Raw genomic sequence first — 20,312 nt, forward strand, 5'->3', positions numbered from 1 at the left:
AGGAGGCGGAAATGCCAACCAGAGCAGCAGGTGACTCCGTGGCTGGAAGAGGGGAGCTGCAGGAGAAGCACTGACTCCCACGGGTAGAAGATCACAGATTTCTTCAGCAGCCGCTCCTGCGCTGACCCAGAGCCCATGTGCAGGCAGCAGCGCTCTGACCCCAGGAAACCTGCTCTGATCCCTCTTTGGCTGCCGGCGTTTCCCAGCAAACGGGATAGGAGAGCACAGCCACTGGAAACCAGGGTGACAGTGATGGGTGTCTGGGGGTGATTCCGCCCTGGGGAGACCCCCCTCATCCTGCATCCAGCCCTGAGCAACAGCACAAGAGGGACGTGGAGCTGCTGGAGCGAGGCCAGAGGAGGCCACGGAGCTGCTGCGAGGGCTGGAGCAGCTCTGCTCTGGAGCCAGGCTGAGAGAGCTGGGCTGGGGCAGCCTGGAGGAGAGAAGGCTCCTGAAGGGGAGACCTGAGAGCAGCTCCAGTGCCTGAAGGGGCTGCAGGAAACCTGGAGACACAACACAACACAACACATCCACAGTTCCTCTGCAGAGCTTCTCTGAAGACCAGGTTGGACACAGGGTCTTGGAGCAAGCTGCTCCAGCGGAAGGGGTCCCTGCCCGTGGCAGGGGTTGGAGCTGGAGGAGCTTTAAGGTCCCTTCGACCCAAACCATGTGATTCCATGATAACCTGGAAAGGGAGATGGAGCCATTCCTGAAGCTGCTCCTCCCTTCCACCCGGAGGCTGTTCAGCTTGGGGGGCAGCAGTCCCCTTTGTGTCCCTTCACACCACTTCCCACCTCCCCCTCGTGCCTTCACGCCTGCTGGCTTTCAGCACTGGGTGGAAGCCTGGCGTCGCTGTCTGCCTCCTCACACCGCCCTGCAGCAGGGCTGGGATCTTGGCAGTGCCACAGCCCTGATGTCCCAGAGCCCTTATGCGTGAGACCACGCCTTGAGAGGGCACCGGGCTGCGCCTTCATGGTGGCTCATCCATGGGTGTCTGGGCAGCCCAATACGGAACCGCCCCCCAAGAGAGGCTTGATGCTGAGAGAATCATCTCTCGGCTGCAGAAGCGAGCGGCAAGAACCGTTTGCGGGGGGCTGTTGGCTCCAGGGGGGGCTGATGGGGACTCCTGCAGCAGATGCTGCACCCCAAGCCAGGCTGCCCGGGGCGGAGCTGTACCTGCTGCAGGTGAGCGGAGCGGAGCGGAGCGTGCCCGTCCCTCCCTGCCGAGCAGGAAATGCCGGGCACCGGGCACCGCGACGCGCCGGAGCCCCCGGCCCCTGCCCCGCCACCGGAGCCCCCGGTAGGACCGTGCCTGCTCAGAGCCGAGGGGTGCCGAAGCCTCTGATCCCATTGCAGGGACCCGCGGGGTGCAGGAGCCTCTGATCCCATTGCAGGGACCCGCGGGGTGCCGGAGCCTCTGATCCCATTGCCGGGACCCGCGGGGTGCAGGAGCCTCTGATCCCATTGCAGGGACCCTCGGGGTGCCGGAGTCTCTGATCCCATTGCAGGGACCCTCGGGGTGCAGGAGCCTCTGATCCCATTGCAGGGACCCTCGGGGTGCCGGAGCCTCTGATCCCATTGCCGGGACCCGCGGGGTGCAGGAGCCTCTGATCCCATTGCAGGGACCCGCGGGGTGCCGGAGCCTCTGATCCCATTGCAGGGACCCGCGGGGTGCCGGAGCCTCTGATCCCATTGCAGGGACCCGCGGGGTGCCGGAGCCTCTGATCCCATTGCAGGGACCCGCGGGGTGCCGGAGCCTCTGATCCCATTGCAGGGACCCGCGGGGTGCAGGAGCCTCTGATCCCATTGCAGGGACCCGCGGGGTGCAGGAGCCTCTGATCCCATTGCAGGGACCCGCGGGGTGCTGGAGCCTCAGGTCCCGGTGCTGGGGACCCGCGGGTGGGGGAAACTGAGTCACAGCAGCGCTGGGCTTGCTGGGGGCAGAGCTGGGATGAGAACCCCACGCTGCCGAGGGCCCGTTCTCCATCGCCTGCGGGCTGAGGACTCAGCTGGGCTGAGCTGTTTGATCGGCTGTGGCACTGGTACGGATGCTCTGGGGGATGCTTGTGACCTTCCCGGGGGGCAGGACCAGTGTTTAAGGAGCTGGTTCTGGTGGAAGGGATGGGAGCCCTGCCAGCCTGCGCCATGGTAACAACTGAGGCACGAATGTCCCTTCCCTCTCCCCAGCGTGCTCATCCCCCCTTCAGCAGAGGTGCCCCTGGGCCGGGGTGCAGGTCTGAGGTAGCAAGAGGTGTCCTGCAGGTCCCCCCACCTCTGCCATGCCACGCAATGGCCTGCACAGTGTGCACAGCACCATGACTCTTCCCTGCATCCAGCACCGCCTTGCCTTGGTGCAGTGTGAGGTGATGGCTCCAGCCCTTGGCCGTGGGTCCCCTGGCCCGGTGCACGGGCAGGATCCCAGCAAAAGTGGGAGCTGGAGGTACAACCATAGACTCACAGGATGGTTTGGGTTGAAGGGACCTTAAAGCTCCTCCAGCTCCAACCCCTGCCACGGGCAGGGACCCCTTCCACTGGAGCAGCTTGCTCCAAGCCCCTGTGTCCAACCTGGCCTTGAGCACTGCCAGGGATGGGGCAGCCACAGCTTCTCTGGGCACCCTGTGCCAGCGCCTCAGCACCCTCCCAGGGAAGAGCTTCTGCCTAAGAGCTCAGCTCAGTCTCCCCCCTGTCCTATCGCTCCATTTCAGGGAGACCTTTAAAGCCCTTTGGGAACCAGGTCCTTTCTGAGGGAGAGCTTGGCCATGCCCAGCCCTGCCGAGGAGCCCTGTGGGGTCTGGAGGCTGTAGCCCGTGGTTTCTGACACTTTGTTCTCCTCTGCAGGTCAACATCTTCCATACTGATGCTCCAACCACCGACCCCACCAGCCAGCGCTGGCCAGGACCAGCCCCTCAGCCCGAGATCCCGGCCCCCAGCGCCCCCCGGGAGACACGGGCCGGGCAGCACGAGTTCCTGCTGTCCTGGCTGGGCTACTGCGTGGGGCTGGGCAGCCTCTGGTGCTTCCCCTTCCTGTGCTACCGCAACGGAGGAGGTGGGGAGCCCCGGGTGCTGCTCATCTCCCGGGGAAGGGGCCCGGGGGCTGCGGAGGGACAGCGCTCTCAGGACAGCAAATGGGTGCCGGTGGGATCTGGGATCTTGTGTCCCCGACCCGGACACAATCACACCGAGAGGACCACAGGGAGATGTGCTGGAAGAGTTCAAAGCATCTTCAAGCACTGTAGGGCCAGGCCAAGGGGAATGGCTTTAACCTGCCCGAGGGGAGACTGAGCTGAGCTCTTAGGCAGAAGCTCTTCCCTGGGAGGGTGCTGAGGCGCTGGCACAGGGTGCCCAGAGAAGCTGTGGCTGCCCCATCCCTGGCAGTGTTCAAGGCCAGGTTGGACGCAGGGGCTTGGAGCAAGCTGCTCTATGGAAGGGGTCCCTGCCCATGGCAGGGGTTGGGGCTGGATGAGCTTTAGGGTCCCTTCATCCCAACCTATTCCATGACTCTTAAGTACGGGTGATTTCCAACCAACCCAAGCAGCACGGGGTCAGTTTTGGTGCTGAGGAGCTGGGTGTGATTCAGACCCCATGGAGAGGACAGCACCAGGCTGTGGCTACTGGGGGCACAGTCCCCAGGGAGATCCCCCCCACGGGCAAGCACCAAACGGAGCCTATCAGGGAAGGGCTGGAAGCAGGAGCAGCAGCCGTGGGCTCGTAAAATAGACTACATGCTTTATTGGATTTAAAAGTTTTATGAAATGACCCCCCAAATAAAATAACCTAAAATCCATCCTCAGGAGTTGGCAGATGCAGCAACAGTGGCCGTGCGCCGGGTCCCCAACCTCCTGCTCCAGGTCTCCGCCACCACCCGCAGCTCCAGCCTGGGCCCCCCCTTGTCCCGGGGCGTCCCTCCCTTCCCGTGCACGGGAATCAGGCACTTAGTCATGGAGAGGAATTGTTCATGCCTCAAAGCAACAGTGGGATCGTCACCTACCAGCTATGGGACACGGGACACGCGCGAGCCCCCCCCCGGGACAGACACGTGTCACTGTGCAGAGCAGGTCCCAGCATCCCGCCTGCCTCCTCCTCCTCCTGCATCCTCGTCGGGAAGCTCGGGATGGTTGGGATGGAGGGACAGGGACCCCCGGCCTGGTGCAGAGCTCAGGGGGTCACATCGGGCCAGGCAGCAGCCATGAGGAATGCAGGAGGCTCCGCTGGCAGCCCCGGCACTGGGATGGAGCAGGACTCATCCCTCAGGATGGGAACAGCTCTATGGATGGAGAAGCACTCGTCCCTGGGGATGGAGCAGGATTCGGCCCCAGTGATGGGATCAGCCCTGGGGATGGAAGAGGACTGAGCCCTGGGGATAGGCTCATCCCTAGGGACAGGCTCACCCCTGCGACGGAGCTGGACCTGGCCACAGTTACTGCCCAGACCTGGGTGCTCCCCGCAGCATCCAGACCTGCGATGGGGGACATGTGCTGAGAGAAGGGCTCAGACCAGCAGGATGTGACCCACGGAGGGAGGACGGGAGCTGCTGAGCCCCGGGGAGCAGCTTGGGATGGACCACACGACCTGCCATGGGCTGTGCCGGTGCCCAACAGCAGCAGGACCCCCAGGCTGACCCCACGTCTGGATGGAGCCTGTCCCCAGCCAGACACTCCCGTTCCCCCTCTCCAGCCCTGCCAAATGGGGACACGGGGACAAGGGACGGCTCCTGCACCCGGGACCCCCTCCATTTGTGCGGCTGCAGCGGCTGGACCCGGCTCTGCACCCAAGGGCAGCCCTTCCCTCGCGCTCCCCATCCCCAGGGCCCCACCAAGACGTGCGTGGTTCGGAGGAGCTCCTCAGTTCTCCTTGCAAGTGAAGATGGGGCCACGGCTCCCCCCCCCCCCCCCCCCCAGCACCCCCCCCCCCCGCTCCAGCGCACAGACCCTGCGGTGCCGCGACCGCCCCGGGATGCGGGATGTGGGATGCGGGTCAGGGACGCGCTGCGGGCCGAGCTCCCGGGTGCACAAGTACCAGCGAGGGCAGAGCCCCCCTCGGAGGGCGTTGGACTGCTCCTGCTTACCGAGAGCGCACCCCCGGGGACCCCGCTCCCGGCCAGGCCGCGGCGGGGAAGGCCCCGGGACACGAGAACCGTTGTGATGTCCACAGGCACGTCCGGAGCGGGGAGCGGGGCCGCTCCCCCCGAGCCGCCCCCTCCGGCCCGGGCGGGGATGGGAGCAGCGCAAGGACCAAAGAACCCAATGGAAAGGACAAAACCCGGGCTGGGACCGGGACCGGGACCGGGACCGAGCCCGGCCGCGGGCGGGCGGCGGGGGCGCGGGGGCTGAAGCCATGCACAGCAAAGCCAAGGGGCCGCAGCAGCCGGCGGGGGGGCGGTGGGGGGGGGCGGCTCCGTCCTCGCTCCTCTTCTCCAAGATGAGGAAATAAATAAAGTGCGGCGGCGGCTCCGCGGGGACGGGGGGGGACCGGGACCGCTCCCGCCCCAGCGCCGCCGCTGCGCGGGCCCCTCGTGCCCCCCCTGCCCTCCTCCTACTTCTTGGGCTTCTTGAAGATCTTCAGCGGGAACTTCTTCCTGCTCGGGCCCAGCTCGGCCTCGTCGCCCGTGGCGCTGCTGTCCTCGTCCCCCGCGCTCTTCTTGGCAGCCAGCTGCGGGATGCGGGTGCTCTTGGCGCTGCCGCCGCGGCAGTCAGAGGTGGGGGACGGCGTGTCGGGCTCGGTGGAGCTGGGGCTGTGCGAGCGGGAGCCCTCCGGGTGGCTGAGCCTGCCGGGCGCCGGGTGGCTCCCCTCGGCCGGCCCGCACGGCTTCTCCAGGCCGTGGTTCGCCATCAGCATCTTCTTCAGCACCAGCGGGCTCTCGGGCAGCCGCTCCGGCAGCGCCGCCGGGCCGCAGGCATCCCCCTGCCGGCTGCCGCCGTTGGGGGTGGGCGCGGCGCTGGCCGGGGGGCCGGGGACAGCCTCCTCGATGGAGCGGGTCAGCAGGTTGGGCCGGGCAGCCAGCAGCTTGGGCGCCGAGCTGGGGATGCGCTGGTGCTCGCTCAGGTGCGGGATGGAGGACTCGGAGTCGCAGCGAGTCAAGTCTCTGCGGCAGAAGAAGGTGAAGGGAAAGGACGTCAGAGCCACGGAGCCGGGGACACGGCCCCGACCCCTGCACACGCGGATGCAGCAGCCACGGGCAGTGCAGGGACACCCCTCGGGGCAGCCCCGGCCCACGGGCAGTGCAGGGACACCCCTCGGGGCAGCCCCATCCCACGGGCAGTGCAGGGACACCCCTCGGGGCAGCCCCATCCCACGGGCAGTGCAGGGACACCCCTCGGGGCAGCCCCATCCCACGGGCAGTGCAGGGACACCCCTCGGGGCAGCCCCATCCCACGGGCAGTGCAGGGACACCCCTCGGGGCAGCCCCATCCCATGGGCAGTGCACGGACACCCCTCGGGGCAGCCCCATCCCACGGGCAGTGCAAGGACACCCCTCGGGGCAGCCCCATCCCATGGGCAGTGCACGGACACCCCTCAGGGCAGCCCCGGCCCACGGGCAGTGCACGGACACCCCTCGGGGTAGCCCCGGCCCATGGGCAGTGCACGGACACCCCTCGGGGCAGCCCCATCCCATGGGCAGTGCACGGACACCCCTCGGGGCAGCCCCATCCCACGGGCAGTGCACGGACACCCCTCGGGGCAGCCCCGGCCCATGGGCAGTGCAGGGAACCCTCCTGAAGGCAGCCCCATCCTGTGCCGGTGGCTTGCCGTGAGCCATGGGAGCAGGATGAGGGCAGCCCACTGCTCCCACTGCCTCATCCATGGTTCTGCTGCGGTCCCAGTGCCAGGAGACTGCGTTGGGCACCCCTGGGGATGGAGGGACTCATCCAGCCCAGGACATGGGGCAAAGGGACTCCGAGCGCAGGAGGCTGCTCGCTGCCTGCACCAACCTTCGCTCATCCCATGGGGAAGCTGGAAGGAAGCACTTGGACAGGGAGGCAGAACCAGAGGGATGGAGGCAGATCCATGAGGCAGCAGCAAGCGCCCAACCCTGAGCTCATGGGTCCAAAGGCAGCGGCTGTGGCTGCAGCCACTGGGGAGCCTCACCCAGGGCTGGTTGGGTGCTGCTGGGCTGCGCTGAGCCGGCAGCTCCCTCCCATTCCCTGCGACCACTCTGGATCCTGGTGGAGCGGGGCCCCGCAGCACCAAGCATCGCAGAACCCTGACCCCGATGCTCTTCCAGCTGCAGGAGTGGGGGCACCTTCCTCTGGGGGCTCCTCTGCACTCCCCAGCTCACACCCATGTGTGTGTGCTGCTGCCCTGCTCCGGAGCCGCTGCCTCCCTTATTCCTGGGTGAGCCAGGCACAAACCTCTAATCCCGGCGGCAGGAATTAGAGGTCCATTGCTCCCCATGCCATGCCTGAGCCGTTGCCTGCAGACCCTCTGCTGCACAGTGGTTTGTGCCCCCCAAGCCTGGTGCCACTTGGGGTTGCAGCAAATGGTGCTTAAGAGCATTGCCCAGCCTGGGGAGCTCCCAGGCCCTTTTGGAAGCGGAGAGTGGGAGGTAGGAGAAGGGAGAAATGGGGATTCCCACATTGCTGCTGGACCCGACATCCCCATGGTCCCTGCTGAAACGTGGAGCTGGAGCAAGAGCTCTGGCTGCCACCTACCCTAACGCTGGCCTCAAGGCTTGGGTGCCACAAGGCCACCAGCCCTGGCACTGGTAACGGGGGACCTGTCCTCTGCTTCACCCACAGCCTGTGCTGGCCAGAGGCAAGGAGTATGGAAGGGGAAAGGGGAATGGAGAGAAGAGAAACGAGGGGAAGCAGAAGGGTGTGAGAAGGGAAGGGAGGCGCTCACCGGTTCCTCGGGCCTGGCTGTTCCCAGCACATAGCCCCCCATGTGGCCAAGCCCTGGGATGTTTCACTGTGTCCTGCCTCAGCACCAAACCCACCCAGCACAGCGTGAGGAGCCCCTGGATCCTCTCCTACTGCATCACCACCACCAGTAACATCAGGGTTTGGAGGCAGCGCAAGAGGCAAGATGAGAGAAGCAGCTCTCGCTGCAGAGGAGGCTCCCAGGCAGGGCAGGGAGGATGCTCAGGAGGTGACAGCAGCACAACGGCACCCAATGCAACTGCACAGCACGAGGTGTGGTGAGGGGCAGGAAAGATCCTCCTCTGATCATCACCCCGGGGATGGGAACAAGGGTGGGTTTTAACCAAACCAACTGAATAAACCTGGGTCCTTGCTGAACTGCTCCGTGGGGATACATGGAGAAAAGGGGTACTGAAAACCCTGGCGGGTGGGCAGGACCCAGCGCAGGATCCGCTGAGAGAGCCCAGGAGAGGAGATGGGCTTGGAGCAAGCTGCTCTAGTGCAAGGTGGCCCTTGGAACACTCCAGGAACTGGAGGAGCTTTAAGGCCCCTTCATGCCAAACCTGGCTGGGATTCTGTGCCAGGGAGGTGCGAATCCATGGGGACACGACTCCCTGGTGCACACTGGCTTTGCTGGAGAGCAACGAGAAGGGGATACTCCTGAGCCCAGCGCTGGGACAAGAGGGGAGAAAAGAACATCACCGGGACAATGCCAGTCATTCTGGGAGAGGCTCAGGGAAAAAGGGCTGGTTTTTGCCCTGGACCGGATGACCTCTGTTTGAAGGTCTCCTCCAACCCAAACATTCCAGGATTCCATCCCGCTGACTTTCACAAGGCTGGTGCTCCTGAATCGTGTGGCACACGCTCAAGAGGAAACGGTGGCCCAGGACAGAGCCAGCCTCGATGGGATCACGGGAAGGTGCCTTCAGAGGAAGCACTTGTGTGGTGCAGCAGGAGCCACTGAACTCTCATCCTCCTGGAAAGCTCAGGCCAACTGAACATGGAAATACTCAGGAGCCTCACGTCGGCACGTCCCTCAATCCCAGCCACGCTGCCGCAGCGCTCATGGCTTTCTGTGTGAATGGCTGGGGACCCTGACAGTCTGAGACCAAAGCCAACGCGTTCACTACGTGAAGGCAGGATGCTCGTGCTGCTGCTGTTCTACCTGCTTCCTACTGTGCTGCTCCAGAACCTGAACCCACCGTGGCGAGAGGCTGAGGAAATGGGAATGGGCTGACTTGGCAAAGGAAAGAAGCAGAGAGCAAAGCATGGAGCAAGGGAAGACTGGCAGTGGTGGAGGAGGAAGAGAGGATAGGGCAGGAGGACGAGGGAGCGACAGAGCATCAGTACACGTTCTGCCTCAACTCTGCAGCCCAGCGAGTGGCTTCCCCTGGTGGCTCCTCTCTACACCGCAGCGCAGGGGCTGCAGGAAAGCCCAGGGTGACTGACACGAAAGCTGGGCTTGGTCCACCAGCCTCACACAGACCTTGCTGCACGTACCATCGCCTGCCTTCACCAGCAACGCCTGCAGCTGCACAGCTATAGCCTATCTGTACATATATATACATATAAATACATATATAGGCACTAGGACAGCAAAGGCTTCCCCTATGGCAGAATCAGATTTGCCATATGGCTGGTATTCCACTGGGCTCACCCTGCCACAGTCCGAGGCTTTAGAAAGGGCTTTGACATTGCAAATCCAAGATTCCACTCTGTACAGCTGTGAAAGATGCTTTCTGCTGGAGTCACTGGTAAAGGGGCTGCAGGAGACCTGGAGAGGGGCTTGGGACAAGGGCCTGTAGGGCCAGGCCAAGGGGAGTGGCTTTAACCTGCCCGAGGGGAGACTGAGCTGAGCTCTTAGGCAGAAGCTCTTCCCTGGGAGGGTGCTGAGGCGCTGGCACAGGGTGCCCAGAGAAGCTGTGGCTGCCCCATCCCTGGCAGTGTTCAAGGCCAGGTTGGACACAGGGGCTTGGAGCAAGCTGCTCTATGGAAGGGGCCCATGGCGGGGGTTGGGGCTGGAGCAGCTTTAAGGTGTCTTCCAACCCAAACCATTCCATTATTCTATGCTTACTGACACTCTCCTTTTGCTTTGGCTGCCAGCTCCCATCCCTGCTGCAAGAGGGCCACCGGCATGGGGATTTGGTCCTACACTCCCATCTCCATCGGGTTTATCCCCATGAAGCAGGCTCTGGCAGCAGAAACCTCTGTGCACGCAGCAGCCTCCAACCCCTCTCCCCCTCCCAGGGACACCCAGTCCCCAGCATGAACAGCAACAGCCACACACCAGCCCTGGAAACGGGAACAGCTCTGACCTTATTTGCACCGGATCCTCTGAAGCCAATTGCAAAAGAGAAGCAAAGAGTGAGGAGTTCAGGAAAGCAACTGGCGGCCACGCGCTGGCCTTGCCTGGACAGCAGCTCCCTACCAGGGGAGCCCCACACAGCTCGCACGGGCAGGAGCGACCCCGAGCTGAGAGCTGGGGGGGATCAGCTTGGCTGAGGTGATTTCTCTCCTGGGGTCCCACCAACACCGGCATCTGCTGGCTACGAGAGGGGCTAAAGCGATGCAGGCGCCCCGGGCAGCGCTCCCCTCCTAGCGGGAGCCAGGGACGGGGGGGTTCCGTTCTCATCCTTGCCAACAACTCCCTGGAAGCCTCTCTCAGCCTCAGCTTCCCCATCTGTTCTGCTGGCCTCTTTGGGAGGCCTTGGAGCTCGAGGGATGCATGGAAGGGCCTCCAAGACCGGTTACATGGAAGAGAAAGAGCGAGCCATGGGCTCGTGCGGCGGCATGCCCCCGCGGTGCTGCTTCTGAGGAAGCATCTGAGCGGGATCTGCTGGCGATGCAGTTGGACAGGAAACCAAAAGCAACAAAGTAAGAAGGCATTTGGGCCCCCAGTTCTTCATTTCTGCTCCCTGAAATGAACGGGGAATGGATGAGGATGGATTTGGAGTCGTCTGTCACTGTGGAGCTGAAGCACATCACTTCTACAGGGGAAAGTTCTCACTCTGCAAAACCCCGCTGCTAAAGCAACAATCCTGCACCACCAGAAGGTCTTTGCTATGGGAAGAGAGAGAAACCAGTCCTGCCTTCCACTGAGCCTACAGTGCCCGTGGGGAACGAGGAGATGACCTGTTAATTGTCTCCTAATGACTTCCCAGCACCATTTGCCTTGTCAAAGGGGATCCCAAAGTCATCCCACATTTCCCTCTGCCACTCTCAGGGGACTGAGACTTTACCCTGGTCAGCGATTAAGTGTCACAGGCTCAGCTGCAAAGAGAAATGATGCTTATGCAGCTATTCCTGAAGCAGTCCCCAGCCCCACGCTGCTGGGATGAGCCTCCTTCCCACCGAGGCAGGGAGGTCGATGACAAACAGGGAATGTGGGATGTTACCAGAAGCATTCCCAGCTTTATCAGTCAAACCTGGCAGCTGTGCTCAAGTAGGCAGTGATTCATTTCAGTTCTAATTGCACTCCTCCTCTTAAGCCCGAACCAAACATCCCTGAATTACCCCAGACCTTGCTCTTTAACTGCTCCTTGTGGGGAAGTGCAGGAATTCCCCTGTCTCAGTATTCCAGAATCCCAATGCCTGGGGCTGGGGGATGCTCCGCTCCAAACCCACACATTACCAAGGGGGGAGACATCCACAACAGAGACACCAGGAGACACCTACCCCCACGGGCAGGGGTCCCTATGGATAAAAGGAATAATGGTACAGCGTGCTGGGATGAATGAAGAAGTGGTGATCGGGAATGCTGTCCTGCCTGGATAAATAAACACGAAAGGACATTGCCCCTCTCAGCTTCCCCACTGAGGGACTTCCAGCCCTTTCCCAGAGCCTGCTCCCTAACTCTGAGGATAAGGAGAGCACTCTGAGTTTCACCAAAGACAAAGCACAGAACAGAGATGGAACAACTGAGCCACGGTCACAGGCAGCTCCCGGGAGGACGGTGGTGGGACGCTGGCACAGGGTGCCCAGAGAAGCTGTGGCTGCCCCATCCCTGGCAGTGCTCAAGGCCAGGTTGGACACAGGGGCTTGGAGCAAGCTGCTCTATGGAAGGGGTCCCTGCCCGTGGCAGGGGTTGGAGCTGGAGAAGCTTCAAGTTCCCTTCATCCCAACCCATCCCATGATTCTATGACTCCCTGAAGGCCCATCACAGCCCTTCCACCGTCTGCTGCAGCACTGACACCACACTGAGCACCTGCAACACCCTGAACCCTGTGGCTCCAACCACACAAACCCCACACCCCACGGCTTCAAACGAAGCTCCTGCCTGGGCTCAGGCTCACACAGCGCTCTGGGGCTGGATGCATCCATGCCCCACATGCAGGGAGCACCTCCAATACTGCTGCCTGTGGACCTCATTCAGAAGAACGCCCTCAGAGCTGCCCAGGGAAGGTGATCCTCTGCTTGGGGTGCAGAACATCTGAGCTTGGGGTGCCTGCTGGGAGGCCAGCTCACTGCACCCCAGTTAGACCAGACAGGAGTCCCCCGTCCATGGCCCACCCAATCATTCACCTCTCCAGTGGCAGCAGGTGAATCAGGAGAGATCAGGGATTTAGGGATGTGAACGGTTCCTACTGCACACAGGTCTCCAAGGAGCCATCGCTTGGCTGTTAGGACCAAGTTAAACCTGTGATCCAGCAATAAGAAGCTCAACTCCCCCCTCCTTAGCTCCTCAGCCAAAACACAACCATGACTCATCCCCTACCAACAGTCACCCCAAACCACAAAACTCCTGGGTGTTTTCTGCCCCCTCCTGAACACAGCACAGACTCCAACCCCTCCCTCGGCACCACCTCCTGGGAGCCACCCCTCCTGTTTCCTTTGCAATTCGCTTGTGAAGACCCCAGGGGAGTCAAGGCTTCAAATAAGGTCAGTGTTTCCTTGGTCAGTTGTTACCTTGGTTCTCACAGGAGCATCCCCCCGACTGATTGAGCGGTACCAAGTGCCCAGGAGCTCTCTTGGCTTAGCTACAGTTAAACAGGCACTCCTCATGGGCTGTGCACCCACTGAGCTCCCAGCTAGGAGGGGATGGACCATGGAGCACTCCTTAGAGGCTCCACTGGCACGGGAGAGCGGTTGGAGAAACAAACACGGGGGTAAATCATGACATGAAGGCCCAAAAGGAAAGGGCAGAAGGAATGAGGGGGAGAGAGCACCCGAGCAAGCACCAGCTCTGAGACACAGCAGGCAAGAGGGAGCTAGAAAAGAAAGAGCAGTATACCCAGAGCTCTCAGTGCGACAGCGAACTCCAGAGGTGACATCAGGAGGGGGCAGATCAGGGATGGAGTCCGTCTGGAGGAAGTAAGAGGAGGTGGTGTGATGGTAATAGAGAGGGTGGACATGGCAAGCAGGAGCAGATGCAGTGGAGGTGGATGAGGAGGAGCAAGAGGTGGAGGAGGCGGTGGCGGCGGCAGGTGATGGGCTGGCGCCGGGCAGCTCGGAACTCAAGGACTGTCCAGAGGAGAGGCTGTGCACTCGGCGGAGGGAGACTCTGCCCGCCCGGTACTGGGCCGGCTGCCCCGGCTCATTCTGGCCTTGCACATAACTCTCTACCAACCTCTGCGATCCATGGGCGTGCTGGGGGTCCACCAGGCGCTGGCGAACTGTGCTGGGCAAGGCAGGAGCTGCAGGAGACAAAGGGGACAAGGCTGAAGGAGCTGCAAAGAGACCGTGCATCGCATCGGCAGCCACCCCACCTTGCGCTACAAGCTACAGTGCTTTGATGGCAGAAGAAGCATTAAGGTGGTGCTACTGCTTCACATGCTGGATTAATGCCCAGCGCACGGAAAACTCTGACATTCCCGACGTAGGTGCTTGCTGAACACCTTATCTGATCATCTTGCTCCGAGCAGAAAGCGGCTGCATGATTCATCCTGCCCAAGTTGACATCAGAGCTACCACCCAGGCTCCCTTCAGAGCACACGTGAAGTTGGTACTTTCAGGGCATGATTCATTCCACCCAAACACAGACACTGAAACCCTTTGGATGCTTCATGCCTTGGTAGCGCCCGGAGAAGCTGTGGCTGCCCCATCCCTGGCAGTGCTCAAGGCCAGGTTGGGCACAGGGGCTTGGATCAAGCTGCTCCAGTGGAAGGGGCCCCCCCCCGTGGCAGGGATTGGGACTGGAGGAGCTTTAAGGTCCCTTCAACCTAAACCCTTCTGTGATGCTCTGACCACAATGATCTTTCAGGCCACCCAGTCCTACCTGACCAGTAACGCAGGTCAGGGACCTGAGCCTGTTCCCTACCCTACCTCTGCACAGCACCTACACACGGAGCTGGTCTGCCTGCAGGGAGGCAGAGGGAGGCTCCTTCCCTGCATGGCCATTTCTGCTGCTCATCTCCATCAGCAGAGCATCGCAGATGGAAAACCAAGGATCCAAGGGGCTGCATCTCCACCCTGCACACAACCAGAGGGGTCCTATTTAACCCATTAGCTGTGATTTCCATACAAGACATTCCTTCCTCGGCAGGAGATAAGGTGTTCAGGATTTCTTATATACATAACGAATGGATGTACAAATGGGTTAAAAAGGTGAAGAGAGGAAAGCTGAGAATGGAGTGGAAAGAGAGCTCCTTTGGGAATCAAAGAACCAGCAAATCACTGCTATAAACCCCGACAGCTGGAACACACATCTGCAGCTCAGCTGACCTCAGCTGTCACAGTGAGGGATTCCAGCTGGGCTGTATTTCAGGTGGAAGAAGGGATGAGCAGGAATAACTGGGGCAGCTTTGGTGCTGGCACATCCCTGGGGTGAATCACAGTTCCCCTCACAAGGTCCCACCACCCAGGTTTGCTGCTCCCCCACTTTACTGCACTGTCCACGGGGAAGCCTCCCCTGGAGCTCCTGACACCACCCACGTTACAGTTCGAGAGGTTTTTTTCTCTTAAGAGCTGCAGAGCTGAATTAAGTAAAATCAAGTTACATGGAGTCAAGGTAGGAACAAAACCTCCTGCTCTGCTGGGGGCTGCAGGAAACTGCTCCTGTGGATGGGCAGGGACCTGGGGCTGTTGGGAGTGACTCCAGAGGAGGGCACGGAGCTGCTGTGAGGGCTGGAGCAGCTCTGCCCTGGAGCCAGGCTGAGAGAGCTGGGCTGGGGCAGCCTGGAGAAGAGAAGGCTCCTGAAGGGGAGACCTGAGAGCAGCTCCAGTGCCTGAAGGGGCTGCAGGAAACCTGGAGAGGGGCTTGGGACAAGGGATGTAGGGACAGGCCAAGGGGAATGGCTTTAACCTGCCCGAGGGGAGACTGAGCTGAGCTCTTAGGCAGAAGCTCTTCCCTGGGAGGGTGCTGAGGCGCTGGCACAGGGTGCCCAGAGAAGCTGTGGCTGCCCCATCCCTGGCAGTGTTCGAGGCCAGGTTGGACACAGGGGCTTGGAGCAAGCTGCTCTATGAAAGGGGTCCCTGCCTGGGGCAGGGGTTGGGGCTGGATGGGCTTTAAGGTCCCTTCCAACCCATTCTATGGAAACCAGAGGCTGTTCCAGCTCCTGCTGTTCCTGCGCAGCAGCAACGAGCACTGACAGGGATCCAGCTTTGCAGGATAACTGGGGGGTTCTGTTCCAGGTTTCTCCTTCTCTTGGGCCATGCTTTTCCCTGTAGAGGGTTTGTTTTCTCCCTGCTGTTCATTCCTCATCTACCAACTCAACACCTCACCCCTTCGTGCTCTCCTTTTTCACCACATACCCTATGATAAGCTCAGGACCAAAGCCACAGCAGCCCTTCACGTCCCTCAAGCATCACCTCCCTCCAGGCACTGGAGGTTTTATCCACATTAGCCGAACACCCTGCTCATCATCGTGAGGAAGAGCATGACCTGCCCTGCTGCTGCATGTGCTCATCCTCCTCCATCCACAGTAGCCAGCATTTGGCATCACTCTATGAAGGGGAGGCTTCCAGCCAAAACCAGGAGGCTCAGGGTCTCAGAGCTGAGCATGTCATCCCCATGGCCCAGCATGGGGCACAGGGGGACAAATTAGCACACAGCTGGCATTCCTCAGTTAATTTAAGGATCCCAAGGGAAGAAAGGCATTGTGATCCACAGCAGCCCCACGGGATGGACCAGGATCAGCCTTGGCTGGCAGTGGAGTGGCCGGAGAAGGAGGTGGGATGGGAAAGGGGACAGTACCACCTCCTCCCAGCCCAGCCTGAATCCTTCATCTCCACCTCAGGACTAAAACCAAGGGAAACCAAGGCTCCAGACTTCCTACTGGATTGTTTTGAACAGCAAACCCAAGAGCACGTGAGAACTACAGCGAACTGTGATTCTTCTTCATCCCACCAGACTCTTCCCCGGGGTTAGTCGAGATGCTGAGGGCTCAGTGAAGAGAGGTACAGCCATTAGTTCAGCCGTGCCAGAAAGTTGGAAAACTGGTGTATGTATTTTAGTCCAGAAAAAGGGCAGAACCAAACCAAATGAAGATATAACCAAAAACCAAACCAGGGTATTTCCAGAGGGACTGTTCCTCCGAGGACAGAGACGAGCGGTCACTGAACCTGCGCCCGAAAAGCCAGGCTGCATCTGGGATGGGCCAGCAGGAGAGAGAACAGGGATTTACCAGGAGAACCACCACGGGCAGTGAGCAGCACCCTGACAGGGCTGGGCAGGAGAACCCCCCCGCTTCAATCCTGAACCAGTCTGGGTACAGCAAGAGGGAAAAACCCGCCAGGGAAAGGCCACCGCTCCCTCGCTTGGGAATGTGGTGCCCAGCGCTGGCTCCACACAGTTATTCCTGCAGGGATGTGGATGGGCACTGTGGAAGGGAGGGGGGATGCAGGCAGCAGCCAGGCTGCCAGCCCCTGCACTGACAGAACTGCTGCAAAGCTCTCACTTGAGGTGTCCTGAGCACAGCGTGAAGAAGCTGAGGCTTCAGACGTGGGAGGCAGCCTCATGCCTCGTCCAGCTCCCATCCTCTGTGCTTTGGGTGCTCCTTAGGATGTTCCTTCAGACACCCCTCCCTCAGCTGCACCTTGCAAGTGTTTTAGAGAGCTGCCTACCTTGGTTTCTAATGGCAAGTGACAATCACAGGGACTAACAGGATACGGTTATGTGTTTGAGGCTTTAAACATTCCCTATGCACAGCCAACCCCATAAATCCCCAACCCCTCGTGTTTGCTGGGCTCTGGAACACACAGATACCCCTGTTCCTCCTGCCTTAACATCCTGCAGACACCCCAGGTTCTCAGAGCTCTGCCTTCATCCCCCCCTCACCCTGAGCCAACCATGGCATTCACCTCCAGACCTTTAGAGCATCTACCCAAAGCCTAATGGCATGGACAGACACGGCCTGCAGCACAGATGCCAGCCGCAAGGCTCTTCAGTTCCTCCCCCCAATTTCTACCCAGTTACACAGACCTGGTTTTGATGAAGCGTGGAAGAGGCCTTCCATTGCCTAAACAGGCGCCAAGAAACCTGGAGAGGGGCTTGGGACAAGGGATGTAGGGACAGGCCAAGGGAATGGCTTTAACCTGCCCCAGGGGAGACTGAGCTGAGCTCTTAGGCAGAAGCTCTTCCCTGGGAGGGTGCTGAGGCGCTGGCACAGGGTGCCCACGGAGCTGTGGCTGCCCCATCCCTGGCAGTGTTCAAGGCCAGGTTGGACACAGGGGCTTGGAGCAAGCTGCTCTATGGAAGGGGTCCCTGCCCGTGGCAGGGGTTGGAGCTGGAGGGGCTTTAAGCTCCCTTCACCCAAACCAGTCCGGGATTATGATACCTGACCCTTAACCACTAACAATTGGGCTGGGTCACTCAAAATCCATCTCGGATACCTCAGTTCCCCCTAGCGCACATGAGCTGCTGTTCCAGGCCTGCCCCACGCTGCAGCACCCAGCACCCGCAGAGCCCCAGGCCGAGCGCACAGGACCACGTACATTGTATGGACATGGGCGACACGATCTCTTCGTCCAGGTCATCCACGTCATCAGTCATGATGAAGTGCGAGGGGTTGGGCCGGGGGGTGCCCATCCAGCTGGGGTCGATGTTGAGGGCTGATGCCAGGCTGTGGATCCCCGGGTTGTTGACGATCTGGAAGCCACAGAGCAGCTCAATCTGCTGCCAGCGATGCAGGCGCTCCCGCAGCGCCGCCGTCACCTCGCTCAGCGCTTGTCTGGAAGCAGGGGGCAAACAGGGAAATGTGGGCAATGAAAGAAAAACACACCTCGAAGTGCCCAAGCAGGGAGTCCAGAGGGTCAGCTCTGGATCCCGGTGCTTGAGACATCTCCCATTCCACCTCCAGGATTCTACACACCACGGGGTAAACAGACATCCCAGGGTAAAGGGTTAAGAATCCCAGCACATCCCGAATCCTTCTGACAGTTTGAATTACTCTTGCTAACTGTGACTGCTGGTTTGACACAATTTAAAGGTTATTGGTTAAAAGCAGCAAGTCCAACCCCAGCTCAGCCAACAGGACACAAGTGCAGCAAAATGAGACCAGGAGCACTGGAGGCTACAGCACGCTCACATCTGTGAGAGGAGAGGGGAGAGGGGAGCAGGGATAAGGGATTCAGCAGGCACTCACTTTGCAGTCAGGATTTTATGGTCGACATCATCCAGAGAGGAGCTGTGAGCAACGTGGAACGTTCCAAACAGGGTGTTTCGCTTCTTCTTGATTTTTTCAGCCTGCAACATCAACAGAAGGAGGTCACAGGAAGAAGAGGACCTCAGGTGGCCTCCAGGCCAAGAACGTCCTGGATGGGGGAGCCAGAAATAGGCCCCGCAGCTGTCTGCACACGTGTGAATAGTGTGAATTGTGGTTCACCGAGGGATGTTATCCCTCCTCCCGCAGCCGGTGAGGGATTGCAGCAGCCAGGAAGCAGCTGGGGGCTCCTGCTCCTTCTCCCGATTTCCCAACACTCAGTTCAGTTCCTCCAGCGAAGGGCTCTGATGAAGCTTGTTCTGGCTTTCCCAGGACCAAACTACCAAACACAGTTAATGCCCTGGGGCTGTTGCTTTGGGGAAGCAGTTTTTAGTTTGAGGTTGGTTTTCTTCCCCTTTGTGGAAAAGTCTCCCCTTTAAAGGGGTGTGAAATCAAAGCGGAGTGGGATTTAGCTTCACAGATCTAGTGGCCTTATCCTGAAACTCAGACAGACCAAGGACATGGACAGGAGAACTGGGACAGCAGAGGGAAAAGCACTGAAAAGTTAGTGTGGTTGTGAGAAGAACGAACCAAGGAAGGGGTTTTACACTCTGCCAGCTCCGGCTGCTGTGTGTGTCCACAGACACAAACGTGTTACAACAGCAGCCCTGCACCTCGGAGCTTTCTGGTTGCCACAGCACATTTGAACCAGCTGGGAAAGCAGAAATGATTCATCTCCACAGATCATATCCATGTTCAACATGGTGCTGCCTGGGCACGTAAATGACCGAAAGCAGGGATTATGCTTAATAGGTGCAAACCCTTCTGCTTACTAACGACCCACAGGGCTGTCACACGGGCAGAGATCCCGTTTCTGCACCTTCCCTGGGCTGCAGCACACTGAGGACGTGGTAACGCAGGTCACGGGCATGCCCTGGCCAGGCCGTGGCTCAGCACCATCCTGGCAGTGCTCAAGGCCAGGCTGGACGACACGGTCTAGTGTGGGGCATCCCTGCCCACGGCAGGGGGTTGGAACTGGGTGCCCTTAAGGTCCCTTCCAACCCAAACCACTCTGGGATTCTATGATTAAAACGGCAATGAAGAAGGTGCAGAGCAGCCAACTGTGCCAGCTGCACTCCCAACCCCGCTGTGGACGGGGATGTTCTCACCCCTTCCTTGGCCACCAGCAGCTGCTTCTCGGCGTTCTGCTTCTTGATGTTGTAGTACTGGACCTCCACCTCGTGCGTCAGCTGCAGCCACTTCTGCAGGGCCTCGGGCGCAGCCCAGCTGCAGTGCGACTCCAGCTCCTTCTCGGCGTTCTTGAGCGCCATGCGGACCTGCGGGACAAGCAGCCCTGCACTGCAGCAGCGGAGGGCACCCCAGCCCCGGCAGCATCACCCCCGGCGCCCGCGGCCAGCCCAGCCCCTGTCAGACAACGACAGAAAGGGGAAGGCTCTGCGGGGCTCATCTCGCTCAGCACAGGAGCAGAAGTTGCTTGGAGAGGTGGTGGGCAAGGGAGAGGGAGCGCGGCAGCGCGGCCATCGACAGGCAACAGCCTCCTGGTACCTGACGGGGCTGCAGGGAACCTGGAGAGGGGCTTGGGACAAGGGCCTGTAGGGCCAGGCCAAGGGGAATGGCTTGAACCTGCCCGAGGGGAGACTGAGCTGAGCTCTTAGGCAGAAGCTCTTCCCTGGGAGGGTGCTGAGGCGCTGGCACAGGGTGCCCAGAGAAGCTGTGGCTGCCCCATCCCTGGCAGCGCTCAAGGCCAGGTTGGACACAGGGGCTTGGAGCAAGCTGCTCTATGGAAGGGGTCCCTGCCCGGGGCAGGGGTTGGGAATGGAGGAGCTTTAAGGTCCCCTCCAACCCCTTCCATGTTTGT

General features: G+C 60.6%; 2 protein-coding genes across 9 annotated transcripts in view; one reads left to right on the forward strand and one right to left on the reverse strand.

The window, feature by feature from the left end:
• Positions 1-20,312, forward strand: part of NUP98 (nucleoporin 98 and 96 precursor) — a 304,506-nt gene that overhangs the window by 157,615 nt on the left and 126,579 nt on the right. The gene's annotated exons all lie outside the window — the stretch shown is intronic.
• Positions 5,497-20,312, reverse strand: part of STIM1 (stromal interaction molecule 1) — a 63,185-nt gene continuing 48,369 nt past the window's right edge. For 2 of the 8 annotated variants that reach the window (XM_061480077.1, XM_061480076.1), the window contains exons 8-12: positions 19,603-19,770; positions 18,377-18,477; positions 17,727-17,962; positions 13,087-13,489; positions 5,498-6,082 (exon numbers count right to left, since the gene is read on the reverse strand). In XM_061480077.1, the coding sequence (XP_061336061.1) occupies positions 5,533-6,082; positions 13,087-13,489; positions 17,727-17,962; positions 18,377-18,477; positions 19,603-19,770 (1,458 nt within the window). In that variant the 3' untranslated portion in view covers positions 5,498-5,532. Of the gene's footprint in view, positions 6,083-10,171; positions 10,191-13,086; positions 13,490-16,299; positions 16,381-17,726; positions 17,963-18,376; positions 18,478-19,602; positions 19,771-20,312 lie in introns of all 8 variants that reach the window. The other 6 variants (XM_061480080.1, XM_061480079.1, XM_061480081.1 and 3 more) reach the window with 5 other exon arrangements.

This window comes from Pezoporus flaviventris, unplaced genomic scaffold (genome assembly GCF_033815535.1).
Source record: "Pezoporus flaviventris isolate CSIRO_AGI_PZ_B2104156 unplaced genomic scaffold, CSIRO_AGI_Pfla_v1 ptg000168l, whole genome shotgun sequence".
NCBI lineage: Eukaryota > Metazoa > Chordata > Aves > Psittaciformes > Psittacidae > Pezoporus > Pezoporus flaviventris.